General features: G+C 37.2%; 1 protein-coding gene across 1 annotated transcript in view; it reads right to left on the minus strand.

The window, feature by feature from the left end:
* The window catches only part of LOC5568405 (frizzled-3), a 72735-nt gene that overhangs the window by 6734 nt on the left and 44228 nt on the right, over positions 1-21773 (minus strand). The window contains exon 2 of the mRNA XM_021850267.1: positions 10228-10467. Within this exon, the coding sequence (XP_021705959.1) occupies positions 10228-10467 (240 nt within the window). The remainder of the gene's footprint in view (positions 1-10227; positions 10468-21773) is intronic.

A 21773-nucleotide genomic window follows, 5' to 3' on the forward strand; every position in this document is an offset into this window, starting at 1 on the left:
GGGGTTGGTTGTTAAAAATGGTCATTTTTTCGTTATGAAATTTGTGAGTTAACCCTTACATGAGCACTAGACTGATGTAAATTTTGAAGCTATTGCTCCCCTTTGCTTAATCATGATAAAAATCATTCTCCGAAAATTTGAAGTGATTTGGAAGAAATTTGGTTGTGCACAGGCCATTTGAAGTTTCTATGGAAATTACTATGGAAAAGACCAACCTGTTGTGTTCAGTCCGCTAACTAGGGTAACGGTCGTATTTTGGACCCCCTAAGGAAGTTATTTTAGTTTTGTGTCCCAATTAATTCATTACACAGCGTAACCAAATCAAAGAAAATGTCAAAATGTAGAGAAAAACTTCCTCTACGGAATAAAAATGCCCAAACGGTCATGTAGGATCCAAAAAACGTCGAAAATAACTGAATTGTGAAGCACTGTTTTTCATTATTTTGGACACACCAATGCATTTTGGACCCTCAAACTATATGTTTTGGACCCCCGGCATTTTTTTTATCGTTTGGCGACAAAGTCCATGACACTGGATGTATAATATGCTTGCCAGTGCCGGATTTCGCCTTCGGGGGGCCCGGTTCAGATATCATAAAGGGGGCCCTTTTATACAAAATTCAGCACGTTTTGGAATTCCACAAACCAACGTTTTGAATTTGAGTTTTGAACGAGTTGGTCGGTCTAAAAATATGAGGGGCCGAAATGAAAAGTGGGTTGTGAGCTATACACATTAAAAAATTCAACTGTTTTCAAGTTTTCCAATAGTGTTTTAGGTGATTTTTCCGTTCAATATAACAATTCGTAGAAGACTGGCTCGTTTTTCGGCTCCTATATAATTTGTATAGAGTGAAAAATTGCTAAAAATCTACAAAGCCGTTATACTCCAAGTTTCCAATTTGCCTCCGGTACCAACGCCATTAAACGAAACTCGAGCTACTACGATATACCTCCCGGATGAGCAGCAGTGAATCTGGATCCCAATCCCTACCATGTTCTTTCTTCAAAAATTGTGACCACTAACCTCGATTTGCCACAAGTACCGTGGCTCCATCCCATGTTATTTTATACTGCAAATTCAATTAATTGTATACACTAAGAATGAATTTCGGCTCCGTAAAGCGTTAAACGCGGTTGAGCCTCAAATAAACGAAATACTAAAAAAAAGTCTGTCTCCAGTTGGGAAAAAACGAGTAATTTCAGTACTGGCAAGAATAAATGGTGTACTTTAGGCTGACATATTAGAAATAACTTCAAATTAAATCTGTGAATAAATCATCAAATTATATGCAAAAGCTTCTAAGTTTTTAAGTTTTTAAACATTTTGCCAAAAAATTTCCATATTTTGAAACTCTGATATTTTGGAAACAATAAATTGATTAAGTATAATCTTCTGCTAAGTTTTGCATTTCATCTAAAAAAAGCAAAGCATGCCTACTTCTATATATCAAATCAAATCAAATCAAAAACATTCAATTTAAATTTTCTGACATTTTTTTTTTCAAAATAGTATCCATTTAAATATTTTCTAAACTCTTGAATTGAATTTGATCAATTTCCCACGAATCAAATTGAAAGTTATTTATGAGATGTAATTCAAATTTCAGGTCAGTCGATTCGTTAGAAGCTGTTATGCAGTTCCCTAAACTTTAACATTTTGTATGAACATCGTATGTATGTTTCTATGAATTATATTCAAAGCTAAGCCATTACTGAAGCAAAGCTAAGCTTATACTGAATTCAAAGAAAACTTCATCAACTATGGCATACAAAATAGAATAGATATTTAAAAATACAGACTACTGCGTCACAACAGAATTTGTCTTACACTTCGAGTTTCTGATAGAATTGCAAACATGTTTAAATTTTAAAGTTCTGATACGAATCCAATAAACTCTTTGAACTGAACAGTGATTTACAGGTTTAGACGTATTTTTTTAAGATCATGCAAAAACGTTGAGCGCATTTTAAATTCCAATATTTTTTTTAAAACTAATTAGAGAATAATTTTGAAGATTTTAGCTAAACATTCATATTTTCTTGTAATATATTTACTGATCAAATCATACTGTGAGATTCAGATATTAGGCGAGGAAAAATAATTTACTTTAATATTGGAAAGTTGACCGAAACGTTTTAGTTTTATGTTCAAATGTCTAAAGAAAATATATTGAAAGATATTTCAAAATGTTTTTTGTTCTCAATTTTGGTTCCTCGGGGGGCCCCTTAATCGGGGGGCCCGGGGCATTTGCCCCCTCGGCACCCCCCCAAATCCGGGCCTGATGCTTGCCCATAGTCTAATCAATCGATCGACAATGGAAAACCGAACAAATTCTACGCTTTTTGTCCAGAAATTTGAAAAAAGTTTTTATTTACATTTTAAAAATTTCGGACGGCTTCTATTTCTGTTCGTAACGTGTTGTAACTAGAGTGTCTATTTCCTGGCTATTTTGCTCGTCCTGGGATTCGGGACAAAAATCTATGCTCGTCCCGGGAAATCCCGGGATGCCGGGATTTATCAAATTTTCAATAAAACTAGCATTTCGGTTGAAATGGAAGTACAAATTTAACAATACAATATTTGAAATGAAACAGATTATGTGACATTTCAAAATAATATGTTAATTATAGCAAATCACATTTCAGATATGACTTTCTAAATAAAGTAACCTAAAAAAAATCAAAACTCAGCTTGACTAATTACGGGCATGCTATGATTTTTTTCAAATTCTCTATAACACATTTGAATGGAAGTATGATAAAAACTTAAGTAACAATTTTAAAGCAATTTGCTTGAAATATTTGAAAAGTCATAAGAACTTTGTAACAAAAAAAACGATTAAAGATCATTGAAGGTATTGTAGATCATGCTAAAAGTTAATTACTGAAAATTATTGACTGAAGTTTACTGCCATGAATCGCAAGTCAGTCCCATCTACATTTTGGTCAAAATTGAATTGATATCAGTTTTCACTATATCTTCTAATGATCTTTCAGCTGCACTAACGAGAAATCACTTTTTGTTCAGTAAAATTGAGAAAAACACCAAGTCAAATCCGATCTGTCTGAACACTGACCAGTTGGTAAATTATTCGTTTATTCTCTTTTCCACTATGCTTTACTACTTTATCAAATAAGGTTGATAGGGAGGAAAAATGTCATTGTTTTTCATTGAAATTTAGTGGTTTTCATCAAATTCTACGTACATTTCGGGAATCCCGGGATTCCCGGGATGTCAGGAATTAAATCCCGGGAAACAGGAAATCCCGAAATTTGTCAAATCCCGGGATTTCTTGTCCCGGAATGTCCCGGGATGGACACTCTAGTTGTAACGGTTGCATGAATGCACCGATTAAATTAAATTAATTTCAGATAAAATAAACCCATTTTCTTTGTACAAACGGTTGATGCAAGTGCGGAATAGTCCTTTCTTTCCAAATGGCATGCAAATTGAGTTGGTCTTTCGATTTAAACTGGGAAATTGGCAGGAAAATGGCCAAGGGGTCCAAAATATATTGGTTACCCTACTCGTAATAATGATTTATGGAAAAGTGAACAAACTCTACTCATGTGAAATCTTCCCAGCTACAACTTTTCCGAAGACCACATTTAGGTGGAACGTAAGGATAATTTGTTATTAATGATAACAAAGTTTAAATCATGCTGAGATGATCATTCAATTACTTTCAGAGCAACGCTGCTGTTTTGCTGTAGAACATAGTAACCTGGATTACTATGATCTGCTCTACCCGCTAGGAGCACCACTGTTGCCTGCCAAGTTGTTGGTTAAGCATGCAAAATGCAAACCTAGTTTATGATTGAGAATAGCAATTTATCCTGAGGTCCTATCAAAATATGGTCTTAAGCAAAGTTGTAGCTGAACGGATTTCACATGAGCAGAGGTTGTTCACTTTTCCATAAAATATTATGTCGAAGAGATAGAGTTCTGAACAAAAAAAGTTGACGTTGAACTACTATGTAGCAAATAAATTTGACAACTTGTGAAAAATTAAAAAATCCCGTTTTGGTTGGGCGCCAATTTATTCAAATTTTAATGATTGTGCGTAAATTCAGAGTTTAAAAGACTTGAAAACAAAAGTTCAACTCAAAACAAAAATCCAACAAAACGTGAACAAGGAAAAGGCAAACCTCAATCGCCCACAGCATCTCGCAACTACTTATTATCGGTTTTCGGCCGGCTCCAAAAGCGAAAAGATAGTGGATATTAATGCGATCAAGCCTGCTGAAGGTTCGACTTCCTGGAAAAGGCGGCGATGATTCTAGAGCATGCTGCTAGCTAGACTCACAGAATTTGCGCAGTACAAATTTTGGGAGCCGTCCAAACTCTCTTCTAGCTAGGCGAATCAGAAGCAATGCACGCCTCAACGGCCAACTCTCGAACGCCGAAGCAGCCTGCTTTGCCCGAAGTCCGTGCATTATAATTAAGCCCCACACTAAAAACTGTAATTCGGAATATTCGCATCCGAGAGATTTTACTTAATTTCTGTTTCAGGCGGGCACCACTTCGTCTTCAAGCGTCCAAGCATCGAATCGAAGTGATCGTAGGAGGAAGCCATGGATCGAAGCGCACCAATCCCATTCGTATCGGGCTTCTAATTATTAGGTCTGTATCACTTTAAAAAATAGTTATCAAAAATATATTCCCCTCTTTTGTGTCTTTCTCCGCCAGCTGAGGCTGGCGCTCAAATTAATGCCCGCGCGTGAAAGATGAAAGAAAATGAGGTGCAATGGGTGCGCGCGATTGCCATCCTCTTTTTTTTTTCTCGGCATTACGTCCTCACTGGGACAGAGCCTGCTTCTCAGCTCAGTGTTCTATGACTACTTGCACAGTTATTAACTGAGAGCTTTCCTTATCATAGTTGCCTTTTTCGCATTCGTATATCGTGTGGCAGGTACGATGATACTCTATGCCCAGGGAAGTCAAGGAAATTTCCATTACGAAAAGATCCTGGACCGATCGGGAATCGAACCCAGACATCTTCACTATCCCGAACTATCAAAGTTACCCGCATTATCAAAGGGGTATTAAGGGGTACTCGATCGAGTGATATCATATGAGTGCAGAGTAACCAAAAATAAGACAAACGAAGAAAAACCTCTTAAAAGCACTTTTTTGATAAAGCAATTTTATGCCGCAGTTTATCTTACTTCGATCCGGGGTCCGATTAAATGAATATGTGCTTCTTCTCGAAACGCCATAGACTCGATCACATGACACACGAACCGGGACGGTTGGGTCCCGTCATTGTCCATGGTTTTGAATCGGACCGCACCGCATGCCATCAAACAAACGATAATTGCCGCCAGGTCACCGCGCAACCGCGTCTGTCTTTCGTATGTATGAGATAAAAGCTGGGCTCCCTTTTGGAGAAGCTTCTCCAGAACAGAGCAGCAAAAGGGTGGATGGAGAAGGGAATGCTTCGCTCGATCTTCTCCATCCGAATAACTGTGACTTGCGGGAAGACGAAAAGCCCAAAATTAATTACTTCTCGAAAATCGTAATTAGTTTTGCGAGATAAAACGAGGTTGGTCTCTCGGGGGGCTTTCAGATGTTCGGGAGATTCGAGTTTGCAAAGTCACTGAGCAGCAGCCATAGCGGCTACGATAAATTGGAACGCGCTCAAAATCGTTTCAATCCATGGAACGAAGTAATCAAGTAGGCCTGGACTGTGCTAGTTCAATATTCCGCGATGGAACAATCAGTATTAAAAAACAGTCAAATCACTATTAATTGATATTTGAAAGGGCCTATCGACTCATGGAGATATCGAGTCATCGAACAGAAATGCTATACAAAGGTGTTCGTTTAGACCATCTAGTAACCATGAAATTTTGTTTTTGCAATTTCTCATCGTAATAGGCTGTTTTTCATCATGCCAATCTGTCATGAAACGTCCAACTTTCCTGCACTGATGCATGCAGTGCGGGAATATTCATTACCTAACTGAAACCAGTGCTGTAATGATTCATTACGCAATGCTTTCTCATTACGCAACTGTTTGGAGTTGCGTTATGAATCATAACACAACAATTTCTCAGAAATTGTAAAATGATGGTGAATGCAATCCTATATAATTTCTGGTACCCTCAAGTGGTTTTCTACGAAATTACAAAAAATGTTGTACATAACTCGTTGCAGAACTCGATTTTTACAGCACTTGTCGTAATTATCCTACTCGGCAAGCCTCGTAGGATAAATTTACGACTCGTGCTGTAAAAATCATCTTTCTGCAACTTGTTCCGTAAACTACTATTTTGGTATGGTTCCATGAGTCGATATCGATATGAAGAGCACAGATCGTGCCATTCAACACGAAATGAACCTCAAGGTGCGTGAAATATATAGAATGTAGAGAAGTAGTACCAAGGGACCGAATGTAGTACTAGAAGCAGTACCCTTTCTAAGTTCGACTACTATATCTAAATTTCGTCTGTGGTTTTGATGTAGTTCGGCACGGATCTATACTGCCATTATCTGACGCAAGCGCCATTTCAATTTTCAGCTCATTTGGTAATATTTCCGCGGAAATTATGATAATATGATAATGCTGTAACATGGAATTGTATAACTAGTGCTCATCATTTGCATCTATGCGAAAAAATACCTACTGGCTAAGTTATTTTCACTCAACTTTCAGTACTATACCGCATGCATACCTGGAGCCAAGATATTCTCAAACTTAAATGAACCTAAAATTTCCCTTCCCATGCAAATGGCTTGAAAATTCAAAGAAATGAAACTCAGAACTCATAAGTAATATTGATTCTAAAAAGTGTAACTATATATGCTTACATGCTGATATTATGTTGATACTTTTTTAGCTTTGTCAGTACAAAACCAACTGATATTCATTACTTTGAAATCGTGATATGAATTAGAATCAATCATCAATTACGCCTACATATTTCTGTGACGATCTACTTCGCCTTAACGTGACTCTGGAGTACATTAAACTGCATTTGAAGTTGTGCATAGCATTATATTGCTTTTCGATTTCACCATGTTGAAGAATTACAATGGAAAAACTTTGCAAATAAAGAATTTTCACTGTACAATAAAATGCTTTTCGAGGAAAAACTACTTAACTAAAGAAAGTAGGATCTACAAGCTTAAGTACTTAACAACTGTTCTATAGTGCTTTAAGTATTCGATGACTTGCTCTCAACTTGGAACTGCTAGTTTCTTATCCTAGGCAGTCTCAAACAATGTTATTTATATCATGATATCCTTCATTGAAGCTTTCAGAAGTACATTCGCCTCTCCACATCTCGATATCGAAGGGACCATCGAGAGAGGGAGAGATAGTGACAAAGAACAAAATATAAATGAATACTAGATTGAAAACCACTCCGTTACCAAGAAAATAATAAACAATCAGACGTCATTGCACGTTTCTTGTTTGATTTGAACTCCAAAAATTGGGTCTAGTAACCTTTGATATTGGTTATATCGACATAAAGAGAGAAATTTGGGAACGAAAAATTAACAGGAACACATCGGGATACGGATATATCGAGATAAGGAGGATATCGAGACATGGAGAGAGAAATTGTAGGCAGAAGGGACTTAAGAAATCATCGACATACACACTTAAAAAAAATACGGATTATAGTGAAATTTCACAGAAAATGGCTCGATCGGGATCGAACTCCCGACCTATCGATCAGAAAGTAGACTTGCTACCACTCAGCCAGTTTTCACTGCTTGTTAGTGGTGTGCAAAAACTGAAACAAAAAAAAAAGCTGCCTGCCAGAGCGGCTTCCACACGATTTCATAGAAGTTCGGTGAAAATAATGCTGTTACCGAACTGTTCGTTAGTATTTCACAGAATTATAGTAAAATTGTTTGTTTCGCGAATTTCTTCCGGTAAAATAGTTGATTTCACGGCTTTTATCGGTAAAATAGTAGATTTCACAGGAAAATCTTGTTATTCTTTACAGTTCAAATTCGGCGATTTACAGGATACTACGATTTATTTTAAGCGTGTAGGGAGAGATATGGAAAACATGATTTTCTAGAACAGGTCAACAAAGCATCCAAATGGGTTTTACCCATGCTCGTAAAACGCAAATCTTCGAGTAAAGTGCGAATAATTGCTGATCTCCGATATGCCAATAAAGCTGTAATTCGTCAAATGCATCCATTGCCAACGCTCGATCAAATGTTGAAGAGAATTGGTGGAAACAAAATTTTTATAAAGCTTGATATTAAGCGTTATGCTAAAAACAGAAATAGAACCAAAGTATGGTGGACCTGAATGGATCAAATGGTAGATGATTTCGTTCATAAATGCACGGAATGTATGTTTGTCTCTAGAATAGAAATTCCAGATGGACAATGGAACAGCCCTTTCCATTAATTCCTATTAATTTTACCGAAGTTATAAGTGAAATACATCTTTTGATTATCACAAACAATTTTCCAGGTAAACCGTTGAAAGAAGCTTATAAATACTGATTTTACTTAATGCATATTCTTCAAATATCTTGAAGATGTTATTGTGTAATCACGCACATTACTTAAAACAATATAAATTAGCGCAATCATAGAGAAGACTGGAAAACCGATTCACAAGACTTCCTACATGCTTATCGTGCTACTCCATATGCAGTTACAAATTATTCCCCATCTGAGCTTATGTTCACCTGGGATATTTGCGACAGATTTCCAGGAAATCAAAGGATAGTAAACATCAGCCAAACCATGGATAATGACAAAACGTCTGAAGAAAAAGGAAGAGATTATACCAATACGAAACGACGAGCGAAAATTTAAAACATCGATATGGGAGTTTTAATTATAAACATGATTAAAAAGAATAAGCTGACACCAACATTCAGTTCACAAAAAATATAAAGTTGTTCAACAAGTGTTCCTTCTCGATTACATTTGCGAAATAAGGATTCTGGTGTTATTTGTAACAGACACGGCAATTACGCAAAGAAACTTTTTATTCATTTACTCTGTTTTTACAACATAATGATAAATTTAAACAATCCGGTATCAAACATCATTTTGTAGTGTATTAATTGAAAGACATTTACTTGCATGAAATTCTATTCCAGATGCATTAGATGAAATACCCAAATCAAGTCAATACGAAGAAAACCTTCAAGAGACGCGTCGTAAGCGACCAATTGACACGGTAGTCCCATCAGCTTATTCAACTAACAGAATAAAACGGAAACCAGAATACTTGGATGTTTATGAACTGTACATTTTAAAATCACATTAAACATAAGTTTTCAATATTGAGAAAAGGGAAAGAATGTAGGATCCCAGTATGCTAGGTTAATCTTAGTAGCCTTGACTAGCTGTAGAAATTAATGACAGAGAATAAATATTCATTCTTATTCAAACCACCAAAAAAACAAGACTGGTTTTCCGTCCTACAGTGTAGCGAAAGGATTTAATTCACTAAAAGCAAATCGAAGATTTCAGTTTTTTAATGTAGGGTTCCCTTAGTGGACAGTCCCCTATAATTGTACTAGTGGCTTATTACGGCCGTTTTGCTATAAATCCTTTCAAAATATTTTTTGCTATGAATCTTTTCAAAAAAATTTTTATTATAAATCTTTTCAATTTTTTTTTTTGACAAGATTTTGTTCAAAAAATGATAGACATAATTAGTTTTGCTTAAAATTTGAGCTCCCTTGCGCCTAGAGTAAACCTACTGCTCCTATAGTAGCACAACTGAGAGAAACTATTTTTGTTATACGAAATAATTAATGAATTAAGAACTTTTTTACACCAAACGAAAGCTTTAAATCCACACTTTCTAGGAAAAATATAAAAGTTTTGTAACGCCGTGATGCTAGTGCTACTATAGGAACAGAAATTAGAAATAGTGCTACTAGGCACATGTATTCCTATAGTGGCACAGACGATAATAAATACAAACATATGAGGTTTCGTAGTTATCATATTTTTCCCACAAAACCAAGATAAAAAGCTTTTATTTATTTATTTAGATGAAGTAAAAAGTATGACGCTAGCGTTATTTTTCGACTTTATAAGAATATTTGTTCTTAGCTATGCGGCTATTGGTACATCGACCCTATTCGTCTTATTTAAAGTCGTGTATGATAGAAGATTAAGCCCATTGAACACGTACGCTACAATAGTTACTTATTGCTACAAAATTTAGGTGATCATTCTTCATTCTGATCTGCGCAAAGCAAATCTCTTAGGAGTTCGATTCTCACCTGCATGCACAGCCCGTGGTTCTCCGGCTGGGGCAGCGTCCGGCAGTCCAGATAGGAGGGCCACAGTTTGCTGAAAACGGCATCGCTGAAACAGTCCTTGCGAACCTGCTCGCACAGCGATCGGCACGGTTGCACCGGCCGTGGGGCATTGGCCGAACACAGCGGGAACAGCGACGAACAGAACAGGAACAGGGCCTGCTTGGAGCATCCCGAATCGATCACCGGCCGGAGCGATGTAATCTGGAATAGGAACGAGACAGAAAGAGAATGAGATGGAGGTTTAATTTAGATGAGATGGAACTTTCTGTGTGACAGCTGTGTTAATTTCTATCGACCGAGATTCGAATTCGAATGCCGTATATCGATCGAGAGCTGCATGCCTGCTGTGCGATGATCACCAGGTATAAATCATTCCTCCCCCTTTTCTTGAATAGATACCATAAAATGGGGTAACTTTGAAGTTTTTTTTGGGAGAAAATCTAGTTATTGTTTTTTTACACATGTTTTACTAAATAACAATGATTCTGTTGCGTAACACAGAAAATCTAGATATAAGAGAAGAATTATCACAATATCAAAATACCCCATTTTACGGTACCTACGTTTCAACCTTGGCCGGAGTGCACAGTGGGACGGATTGAGGTTTTAGGAGGAAAGATGGAACTCACGCCTTCAATTGTGATTTTACGTAAAAATAATGTTCTACAAAGTTGTTTCTATTATAAAAACAATTTTTTTGGTCGGAACGAAAATTAGGGTGGCCCTTTGTAAAAAAAGATAACCATCAAAACTTTTTTATTTTAAGGAATATTGAAATAGTTTGTTCTACAAAGTTGAAGATCGGAAAATTTTAAGCTGATTTAACAAAAAAAGTTTTTTCCTAGCTCAAAAATTTACCGTTTTAGAGCATTTTTCGCTATTGATGTAGGGTGGCCCTTCAAAAATAGGTTTTTGTGTGTTTTTTTAGATTTCTCAGCAAAGTTGTCTTCCCTTCATCTTTAGAGCCGATTGAGACGCAGGTTTTGAGGTCTGTACAATTTTGTAGGTGATAGTTATAAACATTTTTCATATAAAACAAACGTCAAAAGAGTTCAGCAATAAAAATAAGGAGAAAAGTCTTTTGAAAATAAATTCTAAATTTACCACACGGTTGAATTTCCCGGCATGGCTCCTCCCAAACATCCAAGTACTTCTGTTTTGGGATTTGTCAGGCTTTTTGGGAAACATTCTGATTGGAAGTTTCGAATGTTTAATTGCTGCAAATCCGTTTACAAGTAATTTGTCCACCGTAGGAGATATATCGTATCTGAAACGGTATATTACTAAAGTACGATTCCTGATTATGACGCTGACTTTCAAGCCTAAATTAAGGAGAATAACTAAATGCATTATTTGATCATGTTTAGATGTTTTGACTAATTAAGGCTATAATTTAGAGATAGTTAATTTGAGAGTTCTTTTAAAAATCTGTTATTAACGGTTGTTAACATATGAACCAGTCATATCGTTAGCAAACAGATCCACCGAAGAATACTACGATTTTTATTCACATTTTCAAGCTATCGTCATGTCAACACATTTTTTTCTTGTTTTCCCAGCTAAACCAACATATAGAAAATGTTTTTTTTTTTTTTTTTTGTTATTAAGAAGTCTTTAACTTTTCATCAGAAAAAATTGTATCAATATTCTTTTATTTTGGCGATCATACTTCTCAGGTTATTGTTGTTAAGAGCACTTCCACAGTTTTTAACTGAGAGCTTTCTTTGCCATTTTTGTCATTTTGCATTCGTGTATCTTATGTATTAGTATCGATGATACTTTATGTCCAAGGGAGTAAATTAAATTTTCATTACGAAAACACTCTTGTATCTATTTGTTTCCATTAGCTATATCTTTTATTTTTGCGTTTCAATTAGCTCGAAAAGTGATGGGAAGACAGTTTTGCTGAGAAACTTGAAATAATAAAAATAAAACACAACAACCAATTTTTGAAGGGCCACCCTACATCAATAGCGAAAAATGCTCTAAAACGGTCAATTTTTGAGCTAGGAAAAAACTTTTTTTGTCAAATCAGCTTAAAATTTTCCGATCTTCAACTTTGTAGAACAAACTATTTCAATATTCCTTAAAATAAAAAAGTTTTGATGGTTATCTTTTTTTACAAAGGGCCACCCTAATTTTCGTTCCGACCAAAAAAATTGTTTTTATAATAGAAACAACTTTGTAGAACATCATTTTTAAGTAAAATCACAATTGAAGGCGTGAGTTCCATCTTTCCTCCTAAAACCCCAATCCGTCCCACTGTGGAGTGGTTCGTGATCATGCGCATATTGGCTTCGCTGCATCAGCGATCGGAGTTTCTCCCTAAAGTGTCAGGGAAACCATAAATGAAATGGTTCAGTGAGTGCTCCCGGAAGGCACATCACATCAAGGCTTGTGGTTGGGGAAGGTTTGGGTTAGAGGGGGAAAGATAAAGAACGCAAAGCAGAAGTAGCCGAAGCGGAAAAGATCTGAGCAAAGATGAAAGGGACCGCCGCTTTGGCCACGGCCCTCGATTGGGGGCTATAACACTTTTAACATTTGCCTCGTCCGACGTCGCCGCTCGGACTTAACGGAGTGAAGTTTCTGCAACGGTTAAGTGCAGAGAGGGAGAGGTTCGACATGCCTCTCCTGCATGGATCATATAATAATAATAACATTATTATAATGCATCATCCAAGCCGTGTTTCGAGGCGTTACTCGGTGAATATTACCTTCGATTGGTAGTATAGGTCCACCGGGTAATATCCATGTCTGGGGTTTGTCCGGTCGTCTGATCGCCTTTGGTGAACCACTAACTAAAAACGGCCATTCGCGAAGCACAGGGAAAGCGCTTAGAAAGAAAGAGACGTTGACGCTAAATGTCACACGGCGGAATTGATTGGCCGGAGGCGACCGGAGCGTGAAATAATGCCACCTTTAGCCCGCGTCATGGGCGTAGCAAGGGATTTCCGTCAGGATGGGCCAATAGACCTCAAAGCACTATGGGCGATAAGGACAGTTGAAGCATTGCTGTACACCCCTACTTGCCCCCTTCAGGCTACACCCCTGACCCCGACCAATGGAACTAAAGAATTGAACACCGTTCCAAAACCGGAGCAATTAAATTGATTACAGTCCCGAGCATTAGGGAAAGTGTACCAGTTATAGCCATAGTGGTTCCCGAATTGGCCATACGGGAAATTTCGATAAGTTTCACATTTTAAATCTTTTTGAATGTTTAAACATCATGATATATCTTAAATCTTACTACTGCAACACACAAAATCTTTCAAATTGTGAAAACATTCAAGAAATCTCGTATGGCGAAATAGGGAACCACTATGTCCATAACTGGTACACCTACCCTAATTGTCCCCTCGCTTGGGCCAAGCGTGCGCCATCTTGGATTGCGGACCAAGTGCACTACGGACGGATGACAGGTGTCTTCGTTTTCGCAGTAGGCCGTTCCATTATAATGACACATTTCCGCGCTATCGAAGAGTGCTGCGCCGATCAGTCGATCGAAGTCACCGGGGTAATTATTTCGGGGACTTGAATTTCGCTAGAATCGGAAATGCCTTTCGTTCGGAGTTTCGGAATTGAACCCTCCTCCTCCTCCTCCTCCGATCCGGTGGTGGGGTGATCGCGGCAATTATTTTTCGGTAAATTTTCTCATGAGCTTTGTGTGTCCAGAAGACCGACAGACGAGGGTGAAATTCCAGGAATGCCACCTTGAACAAAAAAAATATCGAGCGAAAAACTCATCCACGATGAGGTATAGGGGGAGACGGAGTGGTATGCCCCCTCTAAGGAAATACTCAAATTTAACGGAGTATTTCGTCAAAAAGTGCACTCTAATTAGATTTATAGGGAAGTTGAAAAAATAAGCTTGCAACTACTAAACACAGCTATTGGATAGAGGCAGTCATATCTAAAAAATTAAGTTTCATAGAAAATAAACCTTAGTAAACGATTTTTAACACAGTGGTGAATGACGCGCCATCGAATTATAAATAGATTTTTCTGTGGAATCAATCATATCTAATAAATTCGATTTAAAATTCATAAAGGTGAGGTATAACGCGCCCCGAGTTCTAAACGACTTTTTTTTATGGCAAAATCCAGTTATTTTCCAAGCTTTTATGTATGCAGCAGATAATATTTTCCGTGAGAGGCTTTACAATTGGGTTGTTTAGTAAAGACAAATTCACAGTTTGTTGCAGCTTGATCGAAAGAGCAAATCATTCTAAGTATAACACGATTTTATTGCACTCCAATATCTCAATGTTGATATTATAAATGATTAACAAAAATTTCAATCCGTTGACTCAATGACGTTTCAATTTACACAATGACAGTTCGTCCCGAAGCAAAATTTGCCGAGGGGTGATTCAAAAGTGATTTCCATACTAATTTCAAACGTGTTTTAAAAATAGTTCCAGGTAACGGAAAATTGTGAAACTTTGGATTCTAGTTCAATTTTTAGCGTAGATTCGGAATATGTAAGAAAATTGATACCCCTAAACAAGCCAATTGTGACTGAACTCCATTTATCTTGGGGATCACGCAGTGACGCATTTTACACATAGTTCCCCTACCTACACACAAAAGATGACGACCGAATGGATGGAACAAAGTCAAATTCTTAGCCGTCATTAGCTCTGCAATTTGTGGCACGCCCAGCACTCCCTTCGGTTCGATGGATTGTTCGTCATTTTTAGTGGACGAGAAGAACGAAAACCGAAGGCCGAAGAGAAAACGTTCATCTCGGATGGTTCCTTCAAAGCCAAGGCGATATAGGGGCAAACCGCAGATCATGATCAGGCGTAACTTCACGTGAGAGAGTTTGGGAGAGGCAGAAAGAAGTGCGGGTTTAGCTTTGATAATGGCGCGAAGGCCTCTGGCCGCGATATTAAAAGCCCTACACGCTAAGATCAGTCTACCCAAAAATGGGTAGTTGATTCACCCAAATTTGGGTTTCTGTTGCATAACCTATAATATGGGTAAATTATACTGATAAAATTTGGTAAAATTCACTCACTTTATGAGTAAAGCATGTTTACCTATATATGAGTACCACAAACTACCCATATTTGGATGAAAATAAAAAAATAACGACGTTGTCAAGAAGGAGGTAGCGGCTAAGAGCGGCTGGCTGATAGAGGTAAATTGCAAACTAAATATAATTTATAGCAGTTTTTAACTGATAAAGAAGTTCTTTTTACAGCATGCATTCCACTACGGAGAAATCTGCAGTAAGGTGAACCAGCGATGAACTTCCATCCGAGCTGATGCCATTTAACTCTCTTCCGGCAGTTCGGATTGAAAGGTGCGATTTGATACTTTGGCTGGCAGGTTCCCGGTTAACATTTGCAACAATGCAGATCCAATATTGATGCTCTGAATAAATGAAACATGTACCTACTATATCTATTGGAGTGTATTCATTTATAATAAACTACAAAACCGTATTAAAAATATTCTAGCTCTAAAAAAGTGAAAATCACGAATTTCCAAATAAAAATAAATTACCCATTTATGGGTAGAGAGACTTTACCAATTTATGAGTAAAGCTAGTTTACCCATAAATTGAGTGTGTGCACTTTTCGGCGATTATGGGTAAAATTTAGCCATATTTGTGTAGACTGATCTTAGCGTGTAGTTTTGCCCTGCAGATGCTCACTGAGAAAAATCTACACGTCAAGGTCGTGTGTTTTACTTATAGATTTGCGCAATGAGGAAAACCACATGATTTGAGTGTGGTAGCCATATGGATTTCATCATTGGCTTCACGGTATAATAACATGTGTATCAACATTAGGTTGTCATGTGAAACAAACATGAATTTCCAAATATTAAATCATGAAAACCAACTGATTTGCTTATTGAATTCGAAATGTAGTAGCTTTAGATAGTCATGTGTGATAGAACATGAATGTCATGGGACTGAAAGAAGAAATTTGGTAGAAGAACTTTTGCTCCACAAAATATGGATCCGATTTTTCTACTAAACTATACATTATAATCAGTGTTTTCTTATAGAAAGGTAGAATTCTCGTATATCGGTGAACTTCACTAATAAAAGAAAAATCGAATTCACAAATTTTCATCTAACACTTTCAGCTTCAAAATTTGCTTCTTCACTTTGGAAGCATGATGATGACTGTCGTTCGACACGAGGTCCAACCGCAATTCAGTTCACTATGCATCCCATGGGTTGATCACAAACAATTTTAAAGCTTTGAACATGGAAATCGATAGCATAGCTCATCGATTTCATCATAACAATCTCATTGCGCATATCAATGAATCGACCAACTTGAACATGATGATTATGACACAAGATAACCATAAGCAAAACACACTGAATCCGTGTTGGAGTGATGATCTATGCGTCCATAGGTTGACACACACGAATCTGAAGAGAAAACTTCAGGAACTTATGTGGAAAAAATATGGAATCCCTGTTGTCGGTTGATGAATCAATCCATGAAGCAAAACAAAGGAATTTAATGTGTAACACACACGAAGTTTGCAAGAAAATCATAGCAAATCGAAATGGACGTTCATAAATCGATCCATAATTTTAAACACACAGATCGAGCGTGTGGATTTTTATCAGTGCTGGAAACAGTGTTTAGGCTCCATGTTGGTCGGGCAGAGATTCATAAGTCGGTTGTGAAAGTTGTGCGATCGTGCTTATTTCTTCCAGATTTTACATGGGTAGGATCTTCATCTTAGCTTATAGTGAAATATAATTTTCACTATATGATTGATATACACGGAGAAAATTTTTACCTACATTTTGAGTTTACTATACCCAAAATTAAGTACATCGATTATACTTTCAACCCAAAATCTCTCGGTATTCTCTTTCTCCCACACGAATGGTGTCAAAAATACAGAGAGTTGCATCTACCAAATGCGGGTACTTTGGCACAATAAGCTAAATTTGGGTAAATGTGACTTTTCTTAGGCTAATTTTGCGTTAAATCAACCCAAAATTGAGTATATTTTTCTAATGGAATTTAAGGCAAACCACCAAGCGAGGACCTTGTATATTTAGTCAAAATTGAGTAATTGGGCTCAACTACGGAATTGCGTTGAAACAATCCAAAAATGAGTTAAACTTCGTTTCCGTGTATGACATCTCTACAAATTATTCTGAAGTTTTTCCGTATAGTGCTTCAGTTGTGTATAAAAAACAAAAGATTGTACCAAGGCTTACTCCGCTTATGTAAAGGTCTCATCCAGGCAGGGGGGGTGAAATGAGCCAATAATTTGCTACCCAACATTGCTTCAACATGGCGTCCAGTGTCTTTGTTTTGATTCTTTTGGGACTAACAAAACATATCTAGAAAGATTCGCGAATCAGGCGAAACTGACAAAATGTACACAATTTAAGAAAATATAGCGTTGAAATTGTGGCTTGATTGTCTATTCACTGCACTTGAACTTTTCCCCTATCGATAATTTAACTATTCAAAAAACGCAAATTTGTAGAAGGCGAAACTTCACGTCATGCAAAACCACACACTTTATTGATTACGCCTGTGTTTTTGTTTATCAAAGTGGTGGGCGCATCTGAAATCGAAATCAAAACACGGCGAGAGTAAACGGAGACACTGCAAACAAAAAATAAACAAGGCGTACATGGCGGGCTTAATTGAAACCAGAATGTAAACACGGCGCAAAAGTGACAGGCGACACTGAAAATAATATCGATTATAGGCTCATAACATTGGGCGATACTGGCATTCTCGAGTACGTTTTAGGCGAAACCTTTAAAGATTTTTTGAGTACGAAATAGCTAGGAGAATTGTAGGAGATGTGTGTGGTATTGATGAGGATTTTAAAACTAGGTTTATGAAATGTGTATTAAGGTGAAAAGGTTAAAGTTTGAGTATATTTTCTCCAATTGGGATTTAAAATTGTACATGAGAATTTCATTGATTATTTTCTCATTGTTATTGATTTGTCAGATAGGCCCTTATCGCGAATCTCTCTAGATATGATTTTTTGGATAGGAGACATCAATGATACCTCACTGATGCGTAAAACATTCGATAAAATGTTGAAAAAATAAAATGCGTCATTAAATTCGACGATTCAACGCAATATATTCAATTACCGGAAACTAGTACCAGCAGCACATGAGCCGTATAATCGAAAATCAGGAGCAAGTTAGGGCAAACCGACCAGAAAGTGGGTACCAAAACGCCGTGCCGTGCCAGACCTCTGCATCCAGGCTATCGACATGGATGGATACACCATCTTCTATGGTGACAGAGGGCCCGATTGGCTTGTCAGATGGATCGAGCCCGGGACATCCTGTCTACTGCGAATCACTGCAGTTGATATAGGGCATGTCCATAGTCTGGTCTCATCGCATCAGAAAATGGCACCACCGTATAGGCCTTTTTATAAGACGTTTCGAATCAGCTGATCGGGAAGCTCTTTGACAGTTCTTCTATGGAAATGACAGCCACGTGTTTGTACCGGTCCTCAACCAATGTAAACAAATGCATAGACGAACCTGTCACATAAAAAGGCCTATAGGCCATCGGTAGAGGACCGGTGCATACACGGGACTGTCATTTCCATAGAAGAACTGTCAACGAGCTTCCAAATCAGCTGATTTCAAACGTTATGTGAAAAGGCATATATGGGATTAAACATTGTGATAGCATTTCTGTTCTGTCACACATACAAGATTACGGTGTAGCCAAAAGACGAAATAAAGACCTCCATGTTCTTTACATGTTTTCTGTTCTTCTCGATTACTTTTTCAAATCGACGTAAGTAACTTTTACACGGTTTTGAGAAAATTAATAAGAAAGAATCACAATCTGTCTTCTAAAACTGTTTCAAAATGAATCACCTATAAAACATTTTTTCGCCGTGTACACTGCTTAAATTTTGCATACAATCAGCTCGTGTTCAAAATCTAGATAGTTTCTATTATTTACCATAAAAATAATTACAATCTAAATTAATCTAAAAGTGAAAAAACTAGTTGGGTAAGAGCGGAACGCGTTGAATTTCCTATGCTAAACACGTAGGATCGATAAAGTAAGTTTGTTCACTTTTCTGACTTGAGACTATTTGAATAAGTTTTCGAGATTTGTCACATTCTCGACGATGACATCCCAAGTTTATATCAAATAATATTTGTAAATGCGAGTATTATCGTTCATCACCAAGCATAGGATCAAAGTCATCTTTTGGCCCGATTTGGCAGATAGGTGGTTTTAGAGTGCTAGGGTAACGGTCGTATTTTGGACCCCCTAAGGAAGTGATTATAGTTTTTTGTCCCAATTAATTAATTGCACATTATAACCAAGTCAAAGAACATGCCAAAATTTAGAGAAGAAACCTCCTCTACGAGATAAAAATGCCCATATGGTCATGTCCAACCCAAAACACGTCAAAAATAATTGAATTGTGAAGCATTGTTTTTCATTATTTTGGACCAGGGGGGTGAAATGAGCCAATAATTAGCTACCCAACATTGATTCAACATGGCGTCCAGTGTCTTTGTTTTGATTCTTTTGGGACTAACAAAACATATGATTTTAGGAGACATCAATGATACCTCACTGATGCGTAAAACATTCAACAAAATGTTGAAAAGAGGAAATCGTCATCAAATATGACGATGCAACGCAATATAATTAATTGACAGAAACTAGCACTAGCAGCACTTGAGCCGTATACTCGAAAATCAGGAGCAAGTTAGGGCAAACCGACCAGAAAGTGGGTACCAAAACGCGAAGTACCAAAAACGATGTGAGGAAGAGCCAAAATGTATGCAGGATGACAGCGGTGTCAGTCCTCTGTTTTGGACACACCAATACATTTTGGACCCTCAAAGTATATATTTTGGACCTCCGGCATTTTCTATCGTTTGGCGACAAAGTCCATGACACTGTGTGTATAATATGCTAGCCCGTAGTCTAATCAATCGATTGACAATGGAAAACCGAAGAAATTCTACGCTTTTGGTTCAGAATTTTGAAAAAAGTTTTTGTTTACATTTGGAAAATTTCTGACGGCTTCAATTTCTGTGTGTAATGTGTTGTAACGGGTGCATGGATGAGCCGATTAAATTAAATTAATTTAAGATAAAATAAGCACATGTTGGATGTACAAACGGTTGATGCAAGTGCGGTATAGTTCTCTCTTTCCAAATGGCATGCACATTGAGTTGATCTTTTGATTTAAACTGGGAAATTTGTAGGAAAATGGCTCAGGGGGTCCAAAATATATTGGTTACCCTATGCTTCCAACATGATCGATTTAGTACCCAAGCTTAATCCTCCGAATTGTCCGAAATGTCCGAAATGCAATTGAAAAATACTGAGCAATTTCTAGGCAGCGAATTCGACGAAGGCAGTCCTTGATATGTATCAAATGCGAGCGAAATGAGTGCTGATGAGTTCCATCAGGAGGAAGGATCGCGCTTTCATTCGAGCTGGAGGAATATAACCATCTAATATTGTAACTTTGAAGTTTTAAGGTGAAGGTGAATCGAACCTCAAATTTTCAAGAGCACAAATCTGGAGAACCGAACATCCGTTTAAGCTGGAAACGTAATCAATTGGTCACTAATTGATGAAGTTTTCAGCTTTAAAGGATGTTCGGTTGTCCTGATTTATGCTCTTGGAAATTTGAGGTTAAATAATGAACTTTTTAAACTTATTGCTTAACGAATCATAGGTCTTTTTGTGTGTATTACTTTGCTTTTTGTGATCCTGTAAATTGTAAGGGAATTGGGGGTAAAATGAACACCCTAAGCAACTTTCATTGCCTCTTGCTCATAAAGCTGTCAGATTATTTTTCAATTGCTCAGAGTTGAAGAAGGATGTTTATGCAATGTAACAAGTTGACACATTGTGATAGAAATAGAATTGTATCAACATTATCATAATTTTGAAAATGTCATTCCACAGAGTCAATGTTCTAAACATGTGGGTTTATATAATTAACATGTAAGTGAGGGTAAAATTAACATATAATGGGGGTAAAATGAACACATGCTGGGGGTAAAATGAACACCATTCAAATTGAACGAGTTGCGGTATGATTCTTGGCATCTGTCACATGATCAATGCATATCTCACAGACAATCCGAAATCGATGGAACGTTTAACCGCGACCATTTGGATGACTGTCCATGTCCGTCTTTGTATTTTCTCCGGAAAACTCTCGGCATCTAAAATAAAATCCGCCCTGCCCTGGTGTTCATATCCACAGCTTTTTACACTAGCTATAAAACAACGAGGGGTGATTTGATTGACATTTCTTGCGTACAGTTTTCATGGTTTGAACTTAGTAGGCAATGATTTGCATTTGATTATTCAATTGTCAAAACTTTTCGCATGGACTCAAGCATTATTCTGTGGACTATTTGAATAGGGTTGAATTTTCTGGATGAACGCTAGTTTATATAGAAATAAAATCAAGTTCAAGTTAAGGTTGTAATTCTAATTTGTCTATGATTACAACAGTTTGTCAAAATGGCA

This window comes from Aedes aegypti, chromosome 1, assembly GCF_002204515.2.
Source record: "Aedes aegypti strain LVP_AGWG chromosome 1, AaegL5.0 Primary Assembly, whole genome shotgun sequence".
In the NCBI taxonomy this organism is placed as follows: Eukaryota; Metazoa; Arthropoda; class Insecta; order Diptera; family Culicidae; genus Aedes; species Aedes aegypti.